Genomic DNA, 26,872 nt, shown 5'->3' on the forward strand with positions numbered 1-26,872 from the left:
TGGCAAGATGGTTTAGGCAAAGCCAATATTTAATATTTTTTGTTAAGCTATTTTGACTGTGCTCTGTTTTGGAGGCTATAAGAATTTATAATCTTATGTTTTCTTATTAGGCAAGGGTAAAGGATTTAGAAGAAAAATGCAGAAGTCAGAAAGAACAGTTTAGTTTACTATCTCAGGAGCTCAAACGTTTTCAGCTGCAAAATGGGAATCTAATCTCTACACCCATGACTTCAGAACTACCAAGAATTCCATGCTGTTCTTCACCAGATTTTAATCAAGACCAGCAGGAAAGAGGTATTAATTGAAATAGGGTATGTAAAATTTGTTGGTTTAATTGAAGAAGCTCTGATTTTCTCTTCTGATCTAATATATCCTGCTCTGTTTCCATAGATGTATTTTCTTCTTGGGATATAATCAGTTGGGGAGACATTGACTTTTTGGATGAGAGTGGATCCAGTTTTGTAAACCTTTCCCTAGAAAATGCAAAGGGTACAGTAATTCTTCTGTTTCGGGTGTGGGTAGCATGTAACATAGCTTCATTACTTTGCACAGTGGGGTAACAGATAAATTCTGTTCATGAAGCACAAGTATGTTTAGATAACTCTGAAATTCTGCATTTAGAGGCCCTTTTACTAAGTTCAATTAGGCTCTAACATGCACCAAACACAGGACACGCTAAAGTGTTCTACGTTAATTTGCCGTCTGTTCGCGCCTAACGTTCACTTTTTTTTGAGGGAGCACATGAGTGGTAGAGAATGGTTGTGAATCCACTATTCAACTAGCATACTGACAATGACTTGAACACAACCCTTACACTCCTTTGTTCAGAATGTCTCACTGTACAGCTGCATAACCAGATCCTCTTATTTTCTTCTATCTCTTTGCAACACCAATTGTATTTCTTCCCTGTTATGGCGATGCCATAACAGATCTTTGTAAGCCACATTGAGCCTGCAAATAGGTTGGAAAATGTGGGGTACAAGTGCAATAAATAATTAAAATAAAAAAATACTGTCATACTAACCAGTTAGCCTGTCTAAAACGTGGGAGCCTAATAGGAGGTGGTCCCATGGTAATTTTTTAAAATGGCCCCACGCTAACAGCACATAGTCGCATATTGTGGAAATAGAAAAATGCCTTCTTTTTAAAGGCTGCAGTAGAAATGGGCTTGGTACATGAAAGTTAGCACAGCTTAATAAAAGGGCCCCTTTGTTCTCAACTCTTGTTACTTAGAAGTGCACTGGGGATATGGGAACACACTGTTCTTTAGTGCAGGGTCCAGGGGCCAGTGGTGATCCCTGGAGACCTCTGAGGTGGACCCCATCGTCTTTCTGTATTTTTAGTTTTTGGGGGTTTTTTTCCTGCTACTGTCCCTCTCTATCCAGGCTCAGAACAGAAAGGGGAAAGTGAATGGGGGAGAAGGGGTGCATGCTTGAATGGCAATGCATTTCTCGATAAACGAGAATGTGTTTTGAAATGTTCACAACCGTGAGGATACCCCCAGTGAAGTTGCTGATGGGTAGGGTTACCATTTTTTGTCCTTAAAAAAAGAGGACACTTGCCCCGCCCCCATTTCACGCCAAACCCCCGCCCCTTTCCACACCTCACCCCGCCTCTTGTTGCATCTCGCTCCGCCCCCCTGTCACATTGGTTCCTTATCACCCATTTACCAATATTGAAAAGAACACAATCATATCAAGAACAGTCACATCACTGTATCCTAACTGCAGAGGGGCTGCCTGCCATCCCTGGTAGTTTCCCTACATTATGAACCAGAATAAGCTTTAGTACAGAAATAAGATTTTAACATAATCTTAAATTTCTTGAAAGATTGCTCAGAACTAATACCTAAAGGTAAATTGTTTCATAAGATTCTCTCCTGCTACCAATAGAGAAGACTCGAACTGAATTAGCCACTGCTCTTGCAAGGCCCAGCAGTTATGCTGTTTGCAAGAGTGATGAGTAATCTTGCAAAAAAAGACATATACTTTTCAGACTTGCCTGTGATAGAACATGTTAAAAATTCTCTAATGACCATAGTTACATTTCAGAGATACAACATTACTCAGTTCCAGGACTGAGACTTTTTGGTCAGTCCTGGTTTTAAAGGTACCACCCAAAGCAGTGTGATTGGTAGTCCCTGGTTCTTTTTTTTTTTTTAAGTTCAGAGATCAGTGCAGTAGATCCCACAATACAACAGGATAGGGCTGTCAGAAATCCAGTCCTGGACTACAATCTCCCTCCTGGAAATAGGTTACTTGGCAACTGTAAAATGTAACTGCCCATCCCACCTTGGCAAGTTTTACCATCTTCTTGGGCTAAAACATGCTGTCACAGAAACCCACAGGCTGTTTCTCTTTAGGCTCCCACCCATCCCTTCAGCCAATTTACCCTTTTCCCTCAAGATTCCTAAGGGACTCTTGTACACACACACAAAAGACTGTCAAGCTGGTCTCTCTCTCTCTCTCACAGACACACAAATGTCAGCTCTGCTTGCAGCAGCTGAATCAATTTAACCCCTGCAGCTCCAGCTTACAGTGGGGACCACTGACCAGCACAGCCCACACCGATTTAAGGGTGCTTGTTTTGTTTCTGTTTGATTTATTTGTAGATATATTTTTTTCTCTTCCCCCCCCCCCCCCCCTCCAACTGCCTCAAGGCTAATTTAAAGATGCAAAGTCCTCTAATACTAAAACGTATTTTAACCACAGGTTACAGAAATGTAGAATTCTAAAACATGAACAATGGATGTGTTTGTTGGGAAAAAAAATCAAAAGACTTAATTAGGGAATTAGGATTCCAAGAATGGAATGGACTTGGTGCACGGTGCTCCATTGAGAGAGCACCCTCCGCCTGTACAACGAAAACAGCTCCCGAGCTTATATACAGAAAAGGAGGAGGGAGAGGGATCGGGAGATTTGGGGCTGGTTTCTCTACAGGAGCAGCCAGTGAGCCGTTTAAATCGCGTAAATGAGGGGGGGGGGGGGAATACACGGAAGGGAAGACAAATCCATAGCTTTATTTGCATCTTGAGGAAACGGAGAGGGAGCGGAGATTTGGGGGCTGGGTTTCTCTACAGGAGCAGCCCGTGAGCTGTTTAAATCGCATAAATGAGGGGGGGGGGGGGGGAATACCCGGAGGGAAGAACAAATCCATCACTTTATTTGCATCTTGAGGGAAACGGCAACATAGTGAACGTCTGGCAGGTAAATACACTCTTGTATACTGACCATGTCCATTCAAAATGTTTATTTCCCCCCTTACCTCACTGCCTCAGGACGTTATGGTAGCAGCTAAGGGCAGCAGGGCAGGGGCACACAGAGTCACCAGAGCAGACGGTCCAGAGTTCTAGATGCTGCAGCCTCGTCGTCGACTGCAGGCAGAGAAGGCGGGAGGTTGCAGTAGCAACGTGCGTGCAGCAGGATCATCAGATCAGCTGATGCTGATCAGCTGACTGGCAGGCACACGCACAGGTGTGGACTGTCAGCAATCGTTGTCAAGGGTGGTCCCGGGGTCCAGTTCACAGAGGCAGTGGGTTCCCAAAGACTACGCACTCCACACGGATTTGGATTAATACAGTATATTATATTTGCATATATGTATTAGCTCACAGCACTTAGTACAGGTAACTGGTACAGGGCTGTATCTGTGTGTGTTTAGGGAGAGAAAGAAAGGATAGGGTGTTTGTTCAGAGGAAGGGAGAAGCCTTGGGGTTGTGCTGCAAGAGGTATATATGTGTGTAGGGGGAAAGGAAGAGAGAGAAGCTGCCAGCCACCAGAGCTCTGTGTTCTGGTGGCTTAAGATGGAGGTGTGCAGAGAAAGAAGAAGGAGAAACAAAGGCAGCCCAGCAGAGTCCCGTGCTCTGCGGGGTCAGAGACCGAGAGAGAGAAGTAGTGTCCTGCACAGAGAGAGAAGCAGTAGACCCCAAGCAGAGCTCTGTGCTCTGCTGCACAGAGAAAGACAGCCCCAAGTAGTGCCCTGAGCTCTGCTTTATAACTAATAAGAACTGAGAGGGAACAGGAGCAGAGAGAGATCAAAACTTCTTTCTTTCCCAGTTATTTCCTTTACAGAACTCCAGATACTTTTCTGAAGTCAGGAAAGATGACAACTTTCACAGGTTGTCCTCTTTGAAGTTACTAGTCATGGAGCCTTACTGTCTGGCTTGGTTGCTCTGAAGCCCTGCTCCCAGATGGAACAAAAGGTGTGTTAATCAAGACTAATTGAGAAAACCAAAAGGCTATCAGGCCTCTGACCACCATTTGGTGCCATCCTCAGTGCTTCTTGAGGGAGGGGGTGGTTCTATTAGTGGAGGAGTGCCTAGTTGTTAGGGTGATGGACTTTGGTCCTGGGGAACTGAGGAACTGAGTTCGATTCCCGGCACAGGCAGCTCCTTGTGACTCTGGGCAAGTCACTTAACCCTCCATTGCCTGCCGCATTGAGCCTGCCATGAGTGGAGAAAGCGCGCGGGTACAAATGTAACAAAATTAAATTTAAATTAAATTAAATTCTCAGAGGTCAGAAAGCTGGTTTAATATTGTCAAGCTGGTTCATATTAATTTAAGTATGTCCAGCAATAATTTTGACTTCCAGCACTCCTGACATGAACGTAGCTTGATAAGCTCCTGGATTTCTGCCTGGGGTGACTCCTGTGCTTTGCCAGTTTGAGCAGGGGTGTTGTGGCTGGTGGTGCCCACTTTAAAGGCATATAGGTTTCGACCTTTCCCTGTGGTGCCCAGCTCCTCTGGGGAGGTTCCTGCGGATAGCATTCCGAACGGGGTATGTTTTGTTGCGAAGCCGCCATTTTATTGCTATATTTCCGTCCAGTCGTGTGATGGCTGCTGAAGGAGTAAGCGCTGCTCCCTCTGTGGTAATGCAGGTCAGCAGTGGGGCTTTGCAGTACATGCTCCTTAGATGCTTGAGCTAGTACGAGCATGGCGAGCGATGATTCTTCCCGCTCGATGGAGCTGGCGCCATTTGGAAGCGCCGCATGCCTTGAGCCCTGTGATGGGGGAGAGTCTGAGTGCAGGGGGGCGCCTCGTTTGAGGCTGCCAGAGGAGCTCCAACCTCCGTTTCACCTAATTCGGGGCCAGAGGGCCAGAGTGAGTTTTTCTCCCCTGAGTTTGTGCTACTGATGCATAAGGCCTTCATGCTGAAAAGAGCTCTGCCGCAGGTGTCTGACACTGCGTTGCATTCTGGTTTCCCTCCGGGTGTTGATGCCCCAGGGATGGCTACAGATGTTGTTTCTTCTCCCCCCCCCCCCCCCCCGAGCGTTGGAAACACGCTAACATGACTGGTAAATTCCCCGTCTGTAAGTGGCGCATTCTCCCTTACCCCCCTGTGGTCAGGCTGTGGGGAGTCTGAGGGATCTGGCAGGCCCTCATGGACGGAGGATCCAGAGGACGGTGCCTGTTTGCCACGGGATTCGGATGATCCCAATGCGGTTCGGATTTCCACCGCAAACAAGCTGCCAGCTCTCATTGCTGACACCTTGCAGGCCCTCTCGATTGATGATCCTGCCGAGGCGATGCCTCCTCTGTTAATCTTAGGATGGCGAGTACTAAGAAGCCTATGCGAGCCTTTCCTGTGCATGACTCTATCCAGGAGCTTATTTCAGCTCAATGGTCTGACCCTGATGGGCCTTTGAAAGTGGCCAGGGCTGTGGGTCAGCCTTTACCCTCTGAGTGAGGTTCACTTGGCCCTTTTTGGGATGCCTAAAGTGGACCGCACTGGTCACGGCGGTCATTAAAAAGACCACTCTCCCTGTAGAGGGAGGAGTTTGCTTTGAAAGACATGCAGGACCGGCAGCTATAATCCGCGCTGAAGCGGACCTTTGAAATATCGGTCCTGCCTTAAGGCATCTATTTGCAGTTCCTATGCAGCCCGGGCATGTCTTTCCTGGTTACAACAGGCGGTGGAACCGCCCGCAGAGGGTGTGGGGTCCCCTCTCTGAGGTTGCCCAACGGATGGAGTCGGCCCTGTCATTTTGGCTGATGCCCTTTATGATCTGGTCAGAGCTTCGGCTAAGCAGATGTCTATGGCGGTTTCTGCCCACCGCCTTCTTTGGCTGCAGCATTGGCGGCAGACATGGCCTCTAAGCAAGGCTGGTGAGGTTACTCTTTCGGGGCCTCTGTTATTTGGAGAGGATTTGGAGAAGATTGTTAAAGACCTAGGGGATTCTAGCCCCAGCGGTTACCTGAGGATAGGCCAAGGCCTGCTTCCAAGGGTCCTGTGTCCCTCTTCTTCAAGGACCTCGCTTTCCGTGAAGCTCGCAGGTATCGCCCGGGGCGCTCTGCTGGGTTTTCTCAACGTGCCCGTTTCAGCAGAGGAACTCCTTTCGCTCGGACAAACGCTCCGCAGCGGCCAGGTCGCAGCCAGGAGTTCAGGGATGTACTTCACAATGATGGGACGCCAGTCCACTCCTCTATTCCTGCAGTAGGAGGATGTCTTTCCCTCTTTCTCGAGGAGTGGGTCAAGATTAATTAGGACCTGATCAGAGAAGGTTACCGATTGGAATTCGGTGCCCCGGTGAGAGACGTGTTTTGGAGTCCCGATGTGACGTAGAGGAGACCTTGCAAGTCTTGCTGCACCTCGGAGCAGTGATCCCGGTGCCTCTTGCCGAACGCGGCTGCAGTCGCTACTCCATTATTTTGTGGTGCCTCGAAAAGACGGGTCTTTCAGACCAATCCTCGACTTACGACAAGTCAGCGAGGCCCTAATAGTGAGACACTTCAGCATGGAAACCCTGCGCTCCGTCTGGACCTCAAGGAAGCTTACTTGCACATTACTATTTGGTCCCCGCATCAGAGGTTTTTCCGGTTTGCGGTGTTGGGCCAGCATTTTCAATTTCGGGGCCTTGCCTTTCGGCCTAGCCACAGCTCCCTGTACCTTTTCCAAGGTAGTGTGGTGGTAGCTGCCTTTCTCAGGCGAGAGGGTATCAGAGTTCACCCTTATCTCGACGACTGGCTCATCAGAGCGGATTCGGCAAACGAAAGTCATCTTGCCACAGCCAGAGTGGTTACAGTCCTGCAGGACTCTAGGCTGGGTGGGTCAATATACCCAAAAGTCACCTGACCCCCTCTGTCTCTCGAGTATTTTGGGGGTCTGGTTCGACATGGCCCTCGGGGTTTGTCTTTACTCCCCCGACCACAGGCGTGCAAGCTTCAGAATCAGGTCCGTCTGCTCCTGCGGATGCCTCGCCTTCAAGCTTGGGACTTTTGTCCAGCTGCTGGGGTCGTTGTCTGTCACCTTGGAGGTGTTTCCTTGGGCGAGAGCGCATATGAGGCCACTGCAGATTGCCCTGCTCCATCAATGGTCTCTGATTTCCCAGGAATGTCAACGCAGACTAACGTGGCTCCCTGCGGTCCGGCACAATTTGGATTGGGGGCTCTCCGACTGGATGCTGCCGACAAGGAATGCACCTCGCGCTTCCTTCTTGGTACCTGGTGATAATGGATGCCAGCCTTTTGGGCTGGGGAACGCATTGCCAGGGAAGCTATGCTCAGGGTCAGTGGACACACGTAGAAGCGGGGTGGTCCATCAATTGCTTGGAACTGAGAGCGATATTTCAGGCTCTTCTGGCCTTCCACAAGACTCTGAAGGAGCTTGCTGTCCGGGTTCTGTCAGACAACACGACAGCGGTGGCCTAGATCAGTCGTCAGGGTGGCACTCAGTGCAGGGCCCTGGTCGCGAAGGCCGCTCAGATTTGCCACTGGGCCGAGCTACACTTGCAGCTTCTGTCAGCAGCTCACATAGCAGGTCAGAGCAACGTGCAAGCCGATTTTCTCAGCAGGCATCAAATCGACCCGGCGGAATGGGAACTGGCAAAAGTTTTTCTTCAGATTTGTGCCAAATGGGGGACTCCCGGAATGGATCTTAAGGCGTCAAGTGCAAACGCCAAAGTCTCTCGCTTTTTCAGCAGACGGAGAGATCCTCACTCGGCGGGGTTGGATGCACTTGCTCAACCCCTGGCCCTCGGGCCTCCTGTATGTGTTCCTTCCTTGGCTCTTGATAGGACGAGTCCTCCTGCGGATTCGACTGCACCGAGGATTGGTGATTCTCATCGCTCCAGATTGGCCAAGGCGTCCGTGGTATGCGGATCTCCGCAGGATCCTGGTGAAGACTCCACTTCCTTTATCTCGGGTACCGAACCTGTTGGTTCAAGGCCCAGTGACGATGGAGGATCCCTGCCAATTTGGTCTTACGGCCTGGCTCTTTAGAGGGTGCAATTGAGAGATAAGGGCTACTCTAACAAGGTCATCGCCACTCTCTTGCAGGCCCGCAAGTGGTCTACTTCCGCAGCATATGCTCGGATATGGCGTAAGTTTGAGGAGTAGTGTGTCCCGAAAGAGGTCACACCCGCTTGGGCTACGGTCTCGCTGGTCCTGGACTTTTTGCAGGACGGCTTACAAAAAGGCCTGGCTTATAATTCCCTTTGGGTGCAAGTGGCAGCGTTGGCATGCTACCGAGGGATGGTCTCTAGCTTGTCCCTTGCTGCTCATCCGGACATTGCCCAATTTCTTAGAGGGGCGCCTTGGCTCCGCCCTCCTATGCGGTTGCTTTGTCCAGCCTGGAACTTGGGGCTGGTGTTGAAGGCTCTCCAGCGTTTGCCTTTCGAGCCGCTTAAGCGAGCTTCTGAGAAGGATGTGACTCTCAAGACAGTCTTTTTGATGGCCATTACATCGGCTAGACGCTGATCTGAGCTTCAGGCGCTTTCCTGTCGGGACCCTTTTCTGCAGTTCTCAGAGTCCGGGGTGACGGTACATACAGTGCCTTCCTTCCTGCCTAAGGTGGTTTCAGCGTTTCACCTGAACCAGCCCATTTTCTACCTTCCTTTTCTAGGGAGGACTTTCTGGATTCCTTTTGGATGTCCGCAGGGATCTGTTGCAGTATCTACAGATGTCAAAGACTTCAGAACTTCTGATCATCTTTTTTTGTCGTTGGTTGACAGGTCCTCGACGTGGATGCCCGGCATCTAAGGCCACTAGTAGCCCGTTGGCTCAGAGAATCATTTTTTCTGCGTATCTGCTTTCAGGTATGGTCTGCTCCTGAGCGTTAAAGCGCATTCCACGAGAGCGTTTCCTCCTCGTGGGCTGAAACAGGTGTCCTTTCTCTTTCAAGAAATCTGTCGTGCAGCTACTTGGGCTTCTCAGTCTCTTGTTCGTACGGCATACAGGCTGGATGTGGCAGTGAAGCAGGATGCGCATTTTGGAGCGCAGGTACTGGCTCGCGGAGTTGCCTGTTCCCACCCTTCTTAGGGAGTGCTTTTGTACGTCCCATCAGTTAATGGGAGTCACCTGCTGCTGATGAGCAGGAAGGGAAAATTAGGTTCTTACCTTGGTAATTTTCTTTGCTTTAGTCCACAGCAGATGAATCCATGATCCCTCCCTTTCTGACTGTGTTTTTTTTGTTCAGTTCTTTCATGCAGATATTGTATCTCATCGGGAGGAGTTGATGAACTGTTCTCAAGTTTCTACATGCTGTTCTATTGCAGGAGGTTGAGTTCGTCCCTCCTTTGTGTGGTTAGTGCTCCGGTTCTGGGCATTTGTTTGCTGTGAAGAAAGTTTATTTGATGGTACCTTTTCTTATTCACGCTGCTTTGGAAATGTCAAATACTGAAGGCAGATGGGGCTAGCCGTCCAAGGGTCACTGTAGTTCTTCAGTGTTCTCTATCTCCACCTGCTGGTAGGCGGAAATAACCCATCAGTTAATGGATTCATCTGCTGTGACTAAAGGAAAGAAATTACCAAGGTAAGAACCTAATTTCCCATGAAGATCACTGGTGTACTACTACTACTTACATTTCTAAAGCGCTACTAGGGTTACACAGCGCTGTATAGTTTAACAAAGAAGGACGGTCCCTGCTCAAGGAGCTTACAATCTAATGGACAACATGTGCAGTCAGCTTACAATCTAATGGACAACATGTGCAGACAGTCAAATTGGGGCAGTTCAGATTTCCTGGATAGAGGTGAAATGGTTAGGTGCCGAAGGTGACATTGAAGAGATGGACTTTGAGCAAGGATTTGAAGATGGGCAGGGAGGGGGCTTTGCGTATGGTATCAGGAAGTTTGTTCCAAGCATAGGGAGAGGCAGGCAGAAAGTGCGGAGCCTGGAGTTGGCGATGGTGGAGAAGGGGACAGAGAGGAGGGATTTGTCCTGTGAGCGGAGGTTTTGGGTAGGAGCCTAAGGGGAGATAAGGGTAGAGAGGTATTGAGGGGCTGCAGATTGAGTGCATTTGTAGGTTAGTAGGAGAAGATTGAACTGTATGCGGGAACTGATCGGAAGCCAGTGAAGTGACTTGAGGAGAGTACTGCCACTATTTTACTGAGGATATGATGATTACAGGGTTACAAAACTATGCTTTAAAAAATGAGAGCTGCACAATTAACCAGTGGCGTAGCGAGGGCAGCTGACACCCGGAGCGGGTCGCCGCTGCGCACCCCCTCCCTCCGGAATGCACCCCCCCCATCCAGAGCACGTACTTACTGGGAAAGCGGCGAGGGACGGGCGGGAGGGCCGAACCGCCCTGTGTGCATGTCGCTGGGAGCTGCGTCGGCTCCGCTTGTTCCCTGCTCTCTCTGCCCCGGAACAGAAAGTAACCTGTTCCGGGGCAGAGGGAGCAGGGAACCAGCGGAGCTGGCATCCCCCTAGCGGCGTGCACCTGGGGTGGACCGCCCCACCACCCCCCCTTCCTACGCCATTGCAATTAACCACTTATAGTTCATATTGGAATTATTTCTTAATTATACATATTCGTTGTTCATAAACAGAAAAGTAAAATAAATAACTAGATTTGTGGTTCCTAGACTAATCACATCCTTAAAATTTTGGCACTAACATATTTTGAAATGATGTAAATCGTTCTGCAGCTCTTTCGGGTGGCTGGAGTCCGGGGTGAGTACTCGGTAGTCTGTTCTGTGTAGTGGTGGTTCGGTCCAACCCATGCTTTCCCCTAGATTCCCTGCCTGGTGTTGGCCTGGGCTCAAGGGCCCGTGATCCAGGGAATAGTGACAGACATAACACAACAATAGTACAGACTGGATTACGTCAGCAAAACTTGATCTACTCTTCATCACTGAAACCTGTATCCATGATCAAGATGACCCTATCATCCTAACCTTTGCCCGCCAGGATACAAAATCACTCACTGGTCCACAAAGGAAAAAAGAGGAGGAGGCATAGTACTTATATACCGATCATATCTCACCACTGAAACCACTGCCGAATCCATAACACCTCATCTCGAAATAGCCTCAATCAGAATCCCCACAAAAACCTTCTCGACCACCTAAACTGTGCCCTGTTTTACAGACCATCATGTAACTGGAACGATAGCCAGTCAACTTCATGGACTTCATTCAAATACCTGTGTATCCAACTCCAATACACTAGTGCTAGGAGACATTAAACTCCACCTAGAAGACCCAACCTCTAACCAACGCACGAGAATGCAAGGACTTCCTTCAGTTATGTGATCTTACATGGCCACACATGCAACAACCCATTCGAAAGGACACACACTCGACCTCATCTCACACAAACTGTCCTCTGACCAAAACTTAATAATAACAGGAACTAATTGGACAGAAACGCCATGGACCGACCACTACAAATTAAACCTATCCCTAAAATGGCGAAAAAGAGGTTCTCTCCACACATGAGAGCATACAACCCACACTACGAGAGGACAAATAGACCCAGATACATTCTGGCAACAGATTTACGATAATGATTGAACAGCAGAAACGGACTCCATATATTACCTCTCAGAATGGGACAAAAGATGGTAGACACATATTAGACGAAATAGCACCCTTACGAACAAGAACTTCACGTAGACACAACACGATACCTTGGTACAATGAAGAACTGAAAAAACTAAAAACACAATCCAGGAAACTAGAACGCGCATGGAAAAAAAAAATAAAAGATGAACACACACTCAACGCATGGAAACAAACACAAAGGAAATAAAAATACGCAAAAAGACAGACCAAAAAGGTCATACTTCAAAACTAAAATAGGGCCAGATTACAAAACACGATGATACTATATCATCTCGTGAACAAACTACTGGATACGATACCGATAACACAGCCAATACTGACCTCTCCGTCTTCAGACAACCTGTTAATACTTCAACGAAAAAATTGTAAACCTACGCAAAGCTCTACCTTGGGATAACACGGATATCGAGAACTTCACAAACGGATTAGACCCAACCCCTGGTGATACCTGCGGATCGAATGTGTCAAAATTCGATCTTCTCACTGCCGATACAGTTGCCCAGGCGATTAATAGGTACTCCAACAGCCACTGCCAATTGGATACCTGCACCAGCTATCTAATAAAATCCGCCCCCCCACCACTTCATAACAGACCTCACATCCCACTTAAACTTCTTGCTTCGACAAGGCATCTTCCCTAACAAAAAAAGGCAACATCCTACTCACTCCAATACCAAAAGATACAAGAAAAAAAACAAATTTCACCAATTACCGCCCAATAGCATTTATCCCACTGGCAGTCAAACTAATGGAAGGATTGGTAACAAAACAACTTAATGAGTACATAAACAAATTCACAATACTACACGACTCACAATCAGGATTTCGCCCCCTACACAGCACCAACACAGTATTACTCACTCGCCTAACAAAATTCAAGCAGGAAATAGCAAGAGGTAAAAGCATTCTTCTCCTCCAATTTGAGTTGTCCAGTGCGTTCGACATGGTCAACCATAATATACTACTGAGACTCCTAGATTACTTTGGAATCGGTGGATACACTCTCAAATGGATCAAGGGATTCCTAACTACCAGACCATATCATGGGAAATCAAGTACAAACATATCACCTTGGAAACCAGACTGCGGAGTACCGCAAGGATCACCATTATCACCAATCCTATTCAACCTCATGATGACCACACTAGCCAAGGCCTTATCCACCCAAGGCCTTAACCCATTCATCTACGCTGAGGACGTTACAATATACATCCCATACAAACATGGTCTGGCAGAAATCACCAGCTTAAACATAAACTCATGGGCAAATGCATTCCAACTAAAACTCAACACGGAAAAAACACATTGCGTCACCATCTCATCCCAACACAACCCATACAAACCCACAAATATTAACACCTAAGGTTGCACCCTCCCAATGTCAGACACCCTTAAAATCTCAGAGTAACAATCAACCGGAACCTCACACTAGAGAACCAAGTGAAATCCACAATAAAGAAAATGTTTTACTCAGTGTGGAAACTGAAACACGTGAAACCATTCTTCCCGAGGGAAATATTTCGCAATCTGCTACAATCAATGGTACTAAGCCACGGAGACTATTGCAATGGAATTTATGCGGGCTGCAAAGAACAAATCATAAAAAAACATCAGACCACCCAAAACACAGCAGCAAGGCATAATTTTGGAAAAACGCGTTTTGAAAGCGCCAAACCCCTCCGAGAAAAACTGCACTGGCTCCCAATCAAAGAACGTATTGCATTCAAATTCTGTACTATAGTCCATAAAATTATATACGGCGAAGCCCCAGGATACGTGACAGAGCTCATAGACCTGCCAACCAGAAACACTAAAGATCAGCACGATCATACCTAAATCTACTACTACCCAAGCACCAAAGGACGCAAATACAAATCAACTTATGCATCCAGCTTTTCATATAGTGCACAACTATGGAACACACTGCCAAAAGCAGTAAAAACTACGCTCAACCACCTCAATTTCCGAAAACTACTAAAAACAAACCTGTTCAGAAAGGCATATCCCACCAACCCAACATAAAAAACCTGGACACCTGCGACACAACGAAACCAAAGACCGAAATGGGCATTTTCAACTCTTCTTCTTCCTTCTCTAAGTTCCCCCACTGTATTTACCATACATGAACCTTAATCTACCACAATATCACAGTGTATTTGTTCACAACGGAACTGGCAAATGCCGTAACGGTACTATGTAAGCCACATTGAGCCTGCAAATAGGTGGGAAAATGTGGGATACAAATGTGACAAGTAAATAAAATAAATCAAACCCCCCCCCCCCCCCCCCCGCAGCCTTCTCCGATGGCGGCTCTTGACGAGTGCATCCGGGCCTTGTTTCCAGAACTTTTGGAAGGATTGCTGTGCCAGTTAGCTTCGGTGTCGGGGGTGCTTGCGCCTTCTGTACCATCTGGTACAGCGGTGTCTGGCCCTTCTCCTGCGGTGAGGTCCCCGACTGCGGTGCTGCCTGCGGCATCGGCGTCGACTCCCCTTCGACGTCGGTGGAGGGAGTTTCGCCGCAGTTGGACCGGGCGTTGGCCTCTCAACATCGCCATAGAGGACATCGTTCCTCGGCATCGAGGCAGGTTCATTGTCGAAGCACCTTAACACAGGCTTTATCCGATACTGAGCAGGAAGTTAGAGGAAGATCCCAGGTACTTTTCTTCTGATGAGTCCTTTGGGATTCCCTCTGATCCTTCCCCTCCGCCAGAAAGGAGACTATCTGCACCGGAGAGTCTGTCCTTTTCCTCTTTTGTCCAGGAAATGGCTACTGCTATTCCCTTCCCTGTGGAGGTTGAGGATGAGCCCAGGGCTGAGATGCTCGAGGTCCTGGATTATTCTTCTCCACCTAAAGAGGCTATGACAGTTCCTCTGCATAAGGTACTGAAGGATGTCCTTATGCAAAACTGGTCAGCCCTTCTGTCTGGCCCTGTGATCCCGAAGAAAGCAGAATTCCAGTATCGGATCCACGTTGAACCTGGATTGATGAGGTCCCAGTTACCCCACAATTACATGGTGGTGGACTCCGCCCTCAAGAAAGCCCCCAGGCAGAGAGGCTAGAACTCTTGATTCTTTTGGGCGGAAGACGTATCAGGCTGCTATGCTCGCCGCCAAAATTTAATCTTACCAGCTCTTCACGAGCATACACTTGCGGGACTCGATACGGCAACTGTCGAACTTGGTTGATGCACGCCCTACGGAGCTGTCCGAGCCTTTTCACCAGGTTGTCAGGCAGCAGATGGAGTGTCGCAAGTTCCTGGCCAGGGGTACTTTTGACACTTTTGATGTAACATCCAGGATTGCTGCTCAGGGTCTAGTGATGCGCAGACTCTCATAGCTGCATGTCTCTGACCTGGATCATTCGGTTCAGCAGCGAATGGCTGATGTTCCTTGGGGGGGGGCTACCTTTTTGGTGAAAAAGTAGAGGATCTTGTTGATCAGATCAAGAAGCATGATGATGCTATGGATTCTCTCTCCCACCGGGCGCCTTCTGCTACTGCCTCCTCATCTAGGAGGTATTTTGGGGGTAAGAAGAGTGCACACTATTCCTATCCTAGGCATAGGTACACACTTGTTTCTCGGCAGCCTGTCCAGGGTGAGCCCCAGCACACTCGGTCTTGTCAACAGCCTGCATCTAAGGCCCATACTGCTCCCCAGCAAAAGCAAGGGACGGGCTTTTGACTGGCTCCAGTTCAGCATAGCCTCAATAAAGTGTCCGTACCGGACAATTTATCGATTGGAGGGAGGTTGATATTTTTGTCACCAAAGGTGACCTCTTATAACCTCTGACCGGTGGGTTCTTCAAATTGTCTGGTTAGGATACACCCTCAATCTGAAATCCAAACCTCCAAATTGCCCACCGGGAGCTCATTCTTACAGCTCCCAGCACAAGCAGGTACTTGCAGAGAAACTCTCCGCCCTTCTAAAGGCCAGTGCGGTCGAACTCGTTCCACCAGGGGCAGAAGGGCTGGGATTCTATTCTAGGTACTTCCTTGTGCAAAAGAAAACAGGGGAGATGCATCCCATCCTAGACCTAAAGGCCCTGAGAAAATTTCTAGTTCAAGAAAAGTTCAGGATGGTTTCCCTGGGCACCCTTCTTCCCATGATTCAAGAAAATGATTGGCTATGCTCTCTGGACTTAAAGGATGCTTTTACACACATCTCGATACTCCCAGCTCACAGGAAGTATCTTTGATTTCTGCTGGGAACTCAGCACTTTCAGTACTGTGTACTGCTCTTTGGTCTGGCGTCTGCGCCCAGAGTGTTCACAGAGTGCCTAGCGGTAGTCGCAGTGTCGCTACGCAGACTGGGTTTGCATGTGTTCCCTTATCTCGACAATTGGCTGGTGAAGAGCACCTCGGAAGCAGGCGCTTTACAGTCCATGCGAATGACTATTAAGGTGTCAGAACTGCTGGGGTTCGTAATCAATTACTCCAAGTCCCTTCTCTCCCCAGTTCAAAAGTTGGAATTCACTGGGGCTCTGTTGAACACAAAGACAGCTCGAGCTTATCTTCCCGAGACAAGGGCAGACAACCTCCTGTCCCTGGTGTTCATATTTCGAGTGTCTCAACAGATCACATCTCGGCAGATGTTGAGACTTCTGGGGCACATGGCCTCCACAGTTCATGTGACTCCCATGGCATGCCTACTCATGAGATCAGCTCAATGGACCCTAGCTTCCCAGTGGTATCAAGCTGCGGGGAGTCTAGAGGATGTAATCCAACTGTTCACCGACTTCTGGAATTCTCTGCAGTGATGGACGATTCGATCCAATTTGACTTTGGTACGTCCATTCCAAATTCCTCAGCCAAGAAAAGTGTTGACGACGGATGCATATCTCGGGTGGGGAACTCATGTAGTCTGGTCCTTTCAGTAAAAAGGTCTTCAGATCAATCTCCTGGAATTAAGAGCGATCTGGAACGCTCTAAAGGTTTTCAGAGACCAGCTGTCCAACCGAATCATATTGATTCAGACAGACAGTCAGGTTGCCATGTATTACACCAACAAGCAGGGAGGCACCGGATCTCGCCCTCTGTGTCAGGAAGCCGTCCATATGTGGCTTTGGGCACGCCGTCACATGTTTCTACAAGCCACTTATCTGGCAGGCATAAGCAACAGTCTTGCCGATAGGGTGAGCAGGATAATGCAACCTCAGGAGTGGTCACTGGACATGAATGTCGCCCGCAAGATCTTCCGAGCATGGGGCACCCCCTCGGTGGATCTTTTTGCCACTCAGGTCAATCACAAGGTCCCTCAGTTCTGTTCCAGGTTTCAGGTTCATGATAGGCTAGCGTCAGATGCCTTTCTCCTGCGTTGGGACACAAGCCTCCTATATGCGTATCTTCCCATACCTTTAGTAGGGAAGACTTTGCTGAAACTCAAGCAAGACTGCGGAACCATGAATCTGATTGCTGCTTTCTGTCTGCTTCAGATTTGGTTCCCTCTTCTTCTGGAGTTGTCCTCCAAGGAACCGTGGAGATTGGAGTGTTTTCCAACCCTCATCACCCAAAACGAGGGGTCGCATCTGCATCCCAACCTCCAGTCTGTGGCTCTCACGGCCTGGATGTTGATAGCTTAGAATTTGCCTCCTTGGGTCTTTCAGAGGGTGTCTCTCGAGTCTTGCTTGCTTCTAGGAAAGATTCCACGAAGAGTTTGGTGTGACAGCAGGGCCCTAGATCCTCTTTCTTGTCCTACACAGACTCTGCTTGAATACCTTCTACCAGTGGCGTAGCAAAGGGTGGGCCCCGATGGGCTCAGGCCCACCCAGTAGCAGCACACCTATGATGTGGCTGGCAGGGATCTCCAAGCCCCACCAGCCGAAAGCTCCCAAACAACTGTCCCTCCTCCTACAAACCTTGTAAAAAGCAGATCTTCACCTGCAGTGACAAGCGACTGATATATACTGCTTGCACCAGCCCCACAGCCTTCCCTCTGATGTATTCCCACAGGATAAGCAGTGTGTATTAGTTGCTGCTTGCTGCATGTAAAAATCTGCTATTTAAAAGGTATGCGGGGGAGGGGAGATGTATGAGAGAGCATATGGCATGCAGGCGAGAGGGAGAGACCAAATCACTTGTGGGACAGGGCGCAGTTCTTCTGCCCACCCATTCTTGGGCCAAGGCCCACCCAAAATTGGGTGTCTGGCTACGCCCCTGCCTTCTACACTTGTCAGAGTCTGGTCTCAAGACCAACTCCGTAAGGGTTCACCTCAGTGCAATTAGTGCTTATCATTGGCGTATAGAGGGTAAGGCTATCTCTGGACAGCCTTTGGTTGTTCGCTTCATGAGAGGTTTGCTTTTGTCAAAGCCCCCGGTCAAATGTCCACCAGTGTCATGGGATCTGAATGTCGTCCTCACCCAGCTGATGACACTCCTTTTGAGCCACTGAATTCCTGCCATCTGAAGTACTTGACCTGGAAGGTCATTTTCTCGGTGGCTGTTACTTCAGCTCAGAGTCAGTGAGCTTCAGGCCTCAGTAGTGCATGCACCTTATATTAAGTTTCATCACAACAGAGTAGTCCTCCGCATGCACGCAGCAGTTCCTGCTGAATGTGGTGTTGGAGTTCCATCTGAACCAGTCAGTCATCTTGCCATCATGCTTTCCCCATCCTCATACCCGCCTTGGCGAAATCAGTTTGCATACCTTGGACTGCACGAGAGCATTGGCCTTTTACGTGGAGCGGACGAAGCCCTTCAGACAGTCCACCCAGTTGTTTTTCTTTCTATCCCAACAGGAGGGGAGTTGCCATTGGAAAATGCACAGACTCCAGTTGGCTAGCAGATTGTATTTCCTTCACTTATTCCCAAGAGGGCCATGTCACAGCTCATAATGTTAGAGCCATGGCTGCGTCAGTGGCTCACTTAAAGTCAGCCTCCATTGAAGAGATTTGCAAGACTGCAATGTGGTCATCATTCCACACATTCACATCTCACTACTGCCTTCAGCAGGATACCCGACGCAACAGTCGGTTTGGGCAGTCGGTGCTGCAGAATCTGTTCGGGGTTTAGAATCCAACTCCACCCTCCTAGACCCATTTTTGTTCTGTTCCAGGCTGCACTCCCAGTTAGTTGTTTATGGTTTCAGGTCAATCTATGCTATGTCCTCGCCGTTGCGAGGCCCAATTGACCAATGTTCATTGTTTTAAGTGAGCCTGGTTGCTAGGGATACCCCACATGTGAAAACAAGCAGCCGGCTTGTCCTCGGAGAAATCGAAGATACTTACCTGTAGGAGGTATTTTCCGAGGACAGCAGGCTGATTGTTCTCACAAGCCCGCCCACCTCCCCTTTGGAGTTATTTGTTTTTATGCTTTTTCTTAATTAAACTGAGGAGGCACGCTCAGGCGATGGGTGGGAAGTCGTATGCGCAGTGCGCGCTGCACGCACGGCAGAAGACTCTGGCAAAAGTTTGTTTATATTTTGCTTGTAAAATGCTGATTCCTGGGCCTCCGCGGACGTCGACTCTCATTTGAGAACAATCAGCCTGCTGTCCTCGGAGAATACCTGCTACAGGTAAGTATCTTCGCTATACCAGTAATTCCACTTTAGAAACAAATGCATTGATATTCCCAGTTAAGCTGAAATTATCTGTTAAATGCAGTGAGATCTGTTGAGCCATCAGCTCTGTCTCCAAACCAAAGCAAAACTACAAGTGAAGATAGAGAAATTTAGTTTTCCACTTTCTTTAACAGCAGTACTGTAGTATGGGACCATCATGCCAACGACAAAAAGCTAAAAACATAATTTACCTTAACTTGGCTAGAATTTAGGCATAACAATTAGACTATATCATATCTGTCATAGCTAAATGGTTGATAAAGTTAATGAAACACACTCATGTCTCCAGTCTTAGAAGTAATCTAACGTTACAACAGTACATGTGTTCAATTTTTCTTTCTCTTTTAATTCAGCAACTGTTTGAGGTTTCTTGGTATAGCCACATTATAATAATGCATACCTACTTCTGGAAGGTTGGGATTGACCTATATTGTTTTTGTTATTTTGGATTGATAATTATCTGATTTCAGATGCACGAGTGTCTTCAACCTCTGGTGAATATAAGAAGATTAGTGAAGATGAAACTGCAAGAGAAGGCATACCCGAGCAACCGAATTGCATATATAATGTTAGAAAACATCCAAAAGATAATCTTCCAACTAAGGAGAGGCAAACTATGAAACAAGTATATATTCCGAATTCCTCCAAATCCCCGCAGAACAGTTCCAAATCTAGTTATTCTGAGGTAAAAAATCTAAAAGTTAAAATTCTAACCTTTTCTTTAAGACCTTGAGATGTATTTCAAAGTGCTTAGGCTTACAAAGTTCCATAAGTTACTATGGAACTTTGTAAGTCTAAGTGCTTTGAAAACGAACTCCTCTTGTCTATCACACATCTGCTATAATTTTTTCTTTGTATGTATAGCTTCTGTATTTATTACATATTATAATAGTGTACGTTCTTAAAAGCTTGGGAAATAATTAAAAAAGAGATAATAGAACCTCTGTCCACGTGGGTGTTGTCTACAGACCTCCGATACAATTGGAAGATTTAGATAAAGACCTGATCACAGATTTTCAAAAGTTGGGAAACAAGAGAGAGGTGCTGTTGCTGGGAGATTTCAATCTGCCGGATGTAGATTGGAAGGTTCCGTCTGCGGAATTGGAAAGAAGTAGAGAGATCGTGGATGCTTTTCAAAGTGCTCTGCTCAGACAAATGGTGACTGAACCCACGAGGGCGGGAGCGATGCTGGATCTGGTGCTCACAAATGGGGATAGCGTGTCAAATGTCTGAGTGGGTTCCCACCTCGGCAGCAGTGACCATCAAACGGTTTGGTTTGACATGACGGCTGAAATGGAGGGCGGCCGCTTGTGCTGCAACTGAATCTGTTGAAATGACTGTATTTGAGTTTGTTGAAGCTGTAAAATACCTGTAAAGGTTTTTATTTCTATTTTTATTTTTTATTTATTTAGATTTTAACCTTCTTCTGGGGCTATCCCATCTGCGTGTGACGTTTCCGGGTGGGGTCACGTAACCCGCGCACCAGTGCCTGCAATCAAAAGCAAGTTGAACTCCTTACTTAAATTGATCAGCAGTGGCGCTTGTGCCGCTGCGGCGCGCGCTCCGGCGTGCACCTGAGGAGCAGGTACGCCCCTTAGGTGTGCTCCTTGGGGTGTATGACGCGGGGGTATATAGTTTTTTAGTCCTCTGATGAGGTTTCATATTTGAGTTTTTTTTCTGGAACTTTCATCCTACTTTTTAGACTATAAAAATCGAATTTGAAACTTAAGGTATGTAGAGGCTATGTCCTCGCTTTTGAATGAACAATGATGCTTCTTGTTCTTATTCTGTTGCTTTTCTGGAACACTAGTATGCTGGCTTTGATAACATCTTAGGGTATGCAGGATATAGCATATATTCCAGTAAAATGGAGTTGGTGTGCTAATCAGAAAATATTTTTTTTCTAATAGGTCTAATAGTTCTCGCTACTTAACACCAGTTGTACTTTCAAATAACAAAGGCTGTGAAAATATTCCTCCCTTATCCTCTCTGTCAATAGCTTTAATCAACTGTAGGTCTCTAAAATGCAAGTTTCCCTACATTTTGGATCTTTGTAAATTACATCAACTTGATCTATTTGCCATAACAGAGACATGGCTTCTATCAGGGGAAGAATCCTATCTTTTTCAATGTCTACCTTCAGGTTACTCAGTTAGTTATTCATCGCGTATAGGTAGAAGAGGTGGTGGATTGGCCATAATATTTAAGTCTGACTTGAAGGTTCAGGAAATCACTGATCACAGTCTTGCATATCCTGAACTACTTCTGCTAAAAATTAGTGCAGTTAGTTCTACTTTTCATGTATTACTTTATTATTGTGCTCCTTCCACTACGGCAGCGGGGTGGGACCACATATATCAATCACTTGCAGATGCTACATTAAGGTTCCAAAATCTTTTAATATTAGGTGATTTTAGCATTCATTTAGATGATCAATCAGATTTACGTTCAGCAAGATTTCTAAATTTTTTACGGGATATTAATCTTACACAACATGTGGAAGGGCCAACTCATATAGCAGGTCATATATTAGATCTAGTAATGACACATAGACTGGATGAAGTAAAATGTTCAAAAATTATAATAACACCGGTATCTTGTTCAGATTATCTTCTTTTTTTTCCTGCCACAGTGAGATGCAGCCCATCGTTACAGTATAGTCTTTTGTTTTTCCATATAATGCCCCATCCTCCTATGTACCTAAATCCTTCTTGGTGACATCAGGCTTTGAGCCAGCTATTGAAATTCTCAGGACTTTGCAATCTTTTCTCTCCCTTTCCAAAGGTAGGTAGTACTTCAGAGAAAGCTATTTGTATCAAAGGTTTTAACCCCTCTCCTAGCTCCTGAAAAGCTCCTTGCGTGGCAAGTGGGGTATTACTGGAGAAGTCATTTGTTCCCAGGTGGATAACAACATCGGTGTTTGACTCTGATTATAGAGATTATTTGCTTGGTACTCCTGGTAGCTGAAGAGCCTGGAAAGCATTTCACTTTGCATGGCCCCTTGAACTGTGTTTCAAAGTTAATGCCGGTGATAATGGAATCCCCTAGTAGAAACAGTTTCCTGGTATGAGTTTCAACATTAGTGATTTGGGGGTGTCTTTTCTCTTTGGGTGCCTTCATATCTTTTTGTTCCACCTTCATTGCTTTTTCTTCCACCTCAGTTCTATTTTCAGGAACATCACAGTGCTGTAATGGAGCAAAACAATTTTCTAGGGGCAACACTTATGAGGGCGGATGTTTCTCTGTCACATAACGAAGTCTGCCTGAGCCTACCGTGAACCATTTATTCTTAGGTGGTTTTATCCTTTGAGGCAGTGGTGAGAATTTGGTATGATTCTGTGCAGTCCTAGAAGCTGCTTTAAGTGCATCCAATTCCTGCTTTACTTTACTGACCTCCTCCTCCTCCTCCTACTTATCATTTCTATAGCACTACTAGACGTAAACAGCGCTGTACACTTGAACATGAAGAGACAGTCCCTGCTCGACAGAGCTTACAATCTAATTAGGACAAACGAGATAAGAGAATATTAAAGTGAGGATGATAAAATAAGGGTTCTGAACAAGTGAGTAAGGGTTAGGAGTTAAAAGCAACATCAAAAATGTGGGCTTTTAGCTTAGATTTGAAGACTGCCAGAGATGGAGCTTGACGTACCGGCTCAGGAAGACTATTCCAGGCATATGGTGCAGCAAGATAAAAGGAACGGAGTCTGGAGTTAGCAGTAGAGGCGATGGGTGCAGATAAGAGAGATTTACGCAGTGAACGTAGTTCCTGGGGAGGAATGTAGGGAGAGATGAGAGTGGAGATGTACTGAGGAGCTGCAGAGTGAATGCACTTATAGGTCAATAAGAGGAGTTTGAACTGTATGCAGAAACTGATAGGAAGCCAGTGAAGTGACTTGAGGAGAGGGCTAATATAAGCATAACGACACTGGCGGAATATTAATTGTGCAGCAGAATTTTGAAAAGATTGAAGAGGAGAGAGATGGCTAAATGGGAGACCTGTGAGAAGCATGTTGCAATAGTCTAAGCGAAAGGTGATCAGAGTGTGGATGAGGGTTCTGGTAGTGTGCTCAGAAAGGAAAGGGTGAATTTTGGTGATGATATAGAGAAAGAAACGACAGGTTTTAGGAGTCTGCTGAATATGTGCAGAGAAGGAGAGGGAGGAGTCGAAGATGATCCCAAGGTTACAAGCTGATGAGACAGGAAACAACTGTCTGGCCGATAGGTTGAGCAGGATAATGCAGCCTCAGGAGTGGTCACTGGACATGAATGTCGCCCGCAAGATCTTCCTAGCGTGGGCACCCCCTCGGTGGATCTTTTTGCCACTCAGATCAATCGCAAGGTCCCTCAGTTCTGTTCCAGGCTTCATGCCCACAACAGACTAGCGTCAGATGCCTTTCTCCTGCATTGGGGAACAGGCCTCCTGTATGTGTATCCTCCCATACCTCTAATAGTGAAGACTTTGCTGAAACTCAATCAAGACTGCGGAACCATGATTCTGATAGCTTCCTTTTGGCCGCGTCAGATTTAGTTCCCTCTTCTTCTGGAGTTGTCCTCCGAGGAACCGTGGAGATTGGAATGTTTTCCAGCCCTCATCACCCTGAATGAGGGGTCGCTTCTACATCCCAACCTTCAGTCTCTGGCTCTCATGGCCTGGATGTTGAGAGCTTAGAATTCGCATCCTTGGGTCTTTCAGAGGGTGTCTCTTAAGTCTTGCTTGGTTCCAGAAAAGATTCCACGAAGAGGTGTTACTCTTTCAAATGGAGGAGGTTTGCCGTCTAGTGTGACAGCAAAGTCCTAGATCCTCTTTCTTATCCTACACAGACCCTGCTTGAATACCTTCTGCACTTGTCAGAATCTGGTCTCAAGACCAACTCCATAAGGGTTCACCTTAGTGTGATTAATGCTTATCGCCATGTAGAAGGTATGCCTATCTCTGGACAGCCTTTAGTAGTTCGTTTCATGAGAGGTTTGCTTTTGTCAAAGCCCCCCAGTCAAACCTTCAGCAGTGTCATGGGATCTCAACGTCGTTCTCACCCAGCTGATGAAAGCTTCTTTTGAGCCACTGAATTCCTGCCATCTGAAGTACTTGACCTGGAAGGTCATTTTCTTGGTGGCTGTTACTTCAGCTCGTAGGGCCAGTGAGCTTCAGGCCTTGGTGGTGCATGCATCTTATATCAAGTTCCATCATAATAGAGTAGTCCTCCGCACACACCCTAAGTTCCTGCCTAAGGTGGTGTCGGAGTTCCATCTGAACCAGTGAATTCTCTTGCCTACATTTTTCCCCGTCCTCTTACCCGCCCTGGCGAAATGAGTTTGCATACCTTGGACTGCACGTGATTATTGGCTTTTTACTTGGCATGTACACAGCCCATCAGACAGTCCGCCCAATTGTTTGTTGCTTTCGATCCCAACAGGAGGAGAGTCGCCATTGGAAAACGCACAATCTTCAATTGGCTAGCAAATTACATTTCCTTCACTTATGCCCAACCTGGGCTGACTCTACAGGGTCATGTCACGGCTCATAATGCTAGAGCCATGGCTGCGTCAGTGGGCCACTTAAAGCCGGCCTCCATTGAAGAGATTTGAAAATGTGCAACGTGATCATCAGTCCACACATTCACATCTCACTACTGACTTCAGGAGGATACCCAACGCGACATTCGGTTTGGGCAGTCAGTGCTGCAGAATCTTTTTGGGGTTTAGAATATAACTCCACCCCCCCCTAGATCCATTTTGATTCTGTTCTAGGCTGCACTCTGTTAGTTGATTTTGGTGTCAGGTCAATCTATGTTATGTCCTTGCCGTTGCGAGGCCCAATTGACCAATGTTCATTGTTTTTAGTGACCTGGTTGCTAGGGATACCCCACATGTGAGGACAAGCAGGCTGATAATTCTCACCAATGGGTTGTCGTCTGCGATGGCCCAGGACACCGGAAAAACTTGAGAGCAAACGAGAACTCTCTGGAACGCTCCATTGCGCAGGCTGAGCACACCACGCATGCGCGAATGGCTTCCCTCCCTGCAACGTGAGCGTGAATCCCTCAGTTCTTTTTGATCCACGATCTGGAATGTTCGTCTTTCTTTGATTGCGCTCTTTTTGGCTCAGGAGATTCAGACTTAGCGTTTACCGCTCCTCTTTTTTTCTTTTTTTACTTAAAATTATAGTCTTAGTTTATAAAAAAACAAAAAAAAGTAGTTTTCCTTTATTTTATTAGTTTTTTCTTCACCATTTTTAGTTTCCTTCTTTTTCGTCACGGCCGCCGTTTAGGCTGCTTGACGGGTTCATTTTTTTCTTTTTTCTGCCTTTTTATTTGTCACGATCGAGTCTTTTAATTTCGCAGCCGCTGTTTTTCCGTCCATGTTATCGAAGATTCCCAGCGGCTTCAAACGTTGTACTCGCTGCAACCGGACCATGTCGGGTACCGACCCCCACGAGTGGTGTCTCCAGTGCCTTGGACCCAAACATCTGCCATCTGCCTGTAAGCTGTGTCTTTTGATGAAGAAACGGTCCCAAGTGGCTCGGGAGGCTCAACATGAGAAACTTTTTGCTGATAGTTCCGGTCCTTCGAACTTTGGCATCGACATCTGTACCGAGGTCGGCGGCGTTGACGTTGAGAGTGCAGCTAATGGCTGCTGAGAGACCGCATCGCGCTAGGAGCATCGAGGCCTCGAGTGCGTCTCCACCTCTCGAGGCCTACTGCTAAGCAGGCCCTCCGGGATTGACCTGCGTTGGACCCGGCCCCGAGGAGGCGTTGAAGATTCCACGTCCTCCTCTTCAGTACCGAGGATTCTCGATGACGGGCTCCGAGCGAAAGCTATGAAGCACCGTCATTGTTCTCCTTCCATGCAAGGTACCGAGAGCTTCGGGGAGCCGAGGGAGTCGGCACCCGAGAAGTGTCGGCGCCAGGAGGACCGCTCACCCTCCATACAGGAAGTGCCGATGTTGGTCATCTGGTAGCCTGGTACCGGCTCTCGAGGCCCCTCAGATTCTTCCACTGACTCCTGCACCGGCCCCTCAGCCTTTTCCGATGGAAGCTCTTGACGAGTGCATCAGAGCCCTTCTTCCAAAGCTTCTGGAGGGATTGCTGCACCAATCTGCTTCGGTGTCGGGGGTGCTTGCGCCTTCTGTACCGACTGTGGAAGCGGCATCTGGACCATCGCTTGTGGTGAGGTCCCCGTCTTCTGTGCCGCTTGCGGTACCGGCGTCATCCACCACCCGGGTCGATTAACCCTTTACGTCGGTGGAGGAAGCTTCGCCGGAGTTCAGGCAGGGTTCGACTTCTCGACATCCCCCACGAGGTCGTCATTCCTCGACGTCGAGACAGGCTCGGGTTCGGGCTACTCTTAGGGACCTTTTCTCCGATACCGATGAGGAGTGCTCATGGGAAGAGGAGGAAGACTTCAGATACTTTTCGGGGGAAGAGTCATATGGGGTTCCCTCTGATCCTGAGAGTCCTTCTTATTCATCTTTTATTCTGGAAAGTCTATGGACAGTCCATTCCCTATGGAGGTTGTGGATGAGCCCAGGGC

The 26,872-nt window shown here is 47.4% G+C and overlaps 1 protein-coding gene across 1 annotated transcript in view; it reads left to right on the forward strand.

Moving 5' to 3' along the window:
* Positions 1-26,872, forward strand: part of TSPOAP1 (TSPO associated protein 1) — an 864,237-nt gene that overhangs the window by 347,084 nt on the left and 490,281 nt on the right. Inside the window, exons 10-12 of the mRNA XM_030186055.1 lie at positions 111-289; positions 383-489; positions 19,810-20,024. Of these exons, the coding sequence (XP_030041915.1) occupies positions 111-289; positions 383-489; positions 19,810-20,024 (501 nt within the window). The remainder of the gene's footprint in view (positions 1-110; positions 290-382; positions 490-19,809; positions 20,025-26,872) is intronic.

Source organism: Microcaecilia unicolor, chromosome 13 (genome assembly GCF_901765095.1).
Source record: "Microcaecilia unicolor chromosome 13, aMicUni1.1, whole genome shotgun sequence".
Taxonomy (NCBI): domain Eukaryota; kingdom Metazoa; phylum Chordata; class Amphibia; order Gymnophiona; family Siphonopidae; genus Microcaecilia; species Microcaecilia unicolor.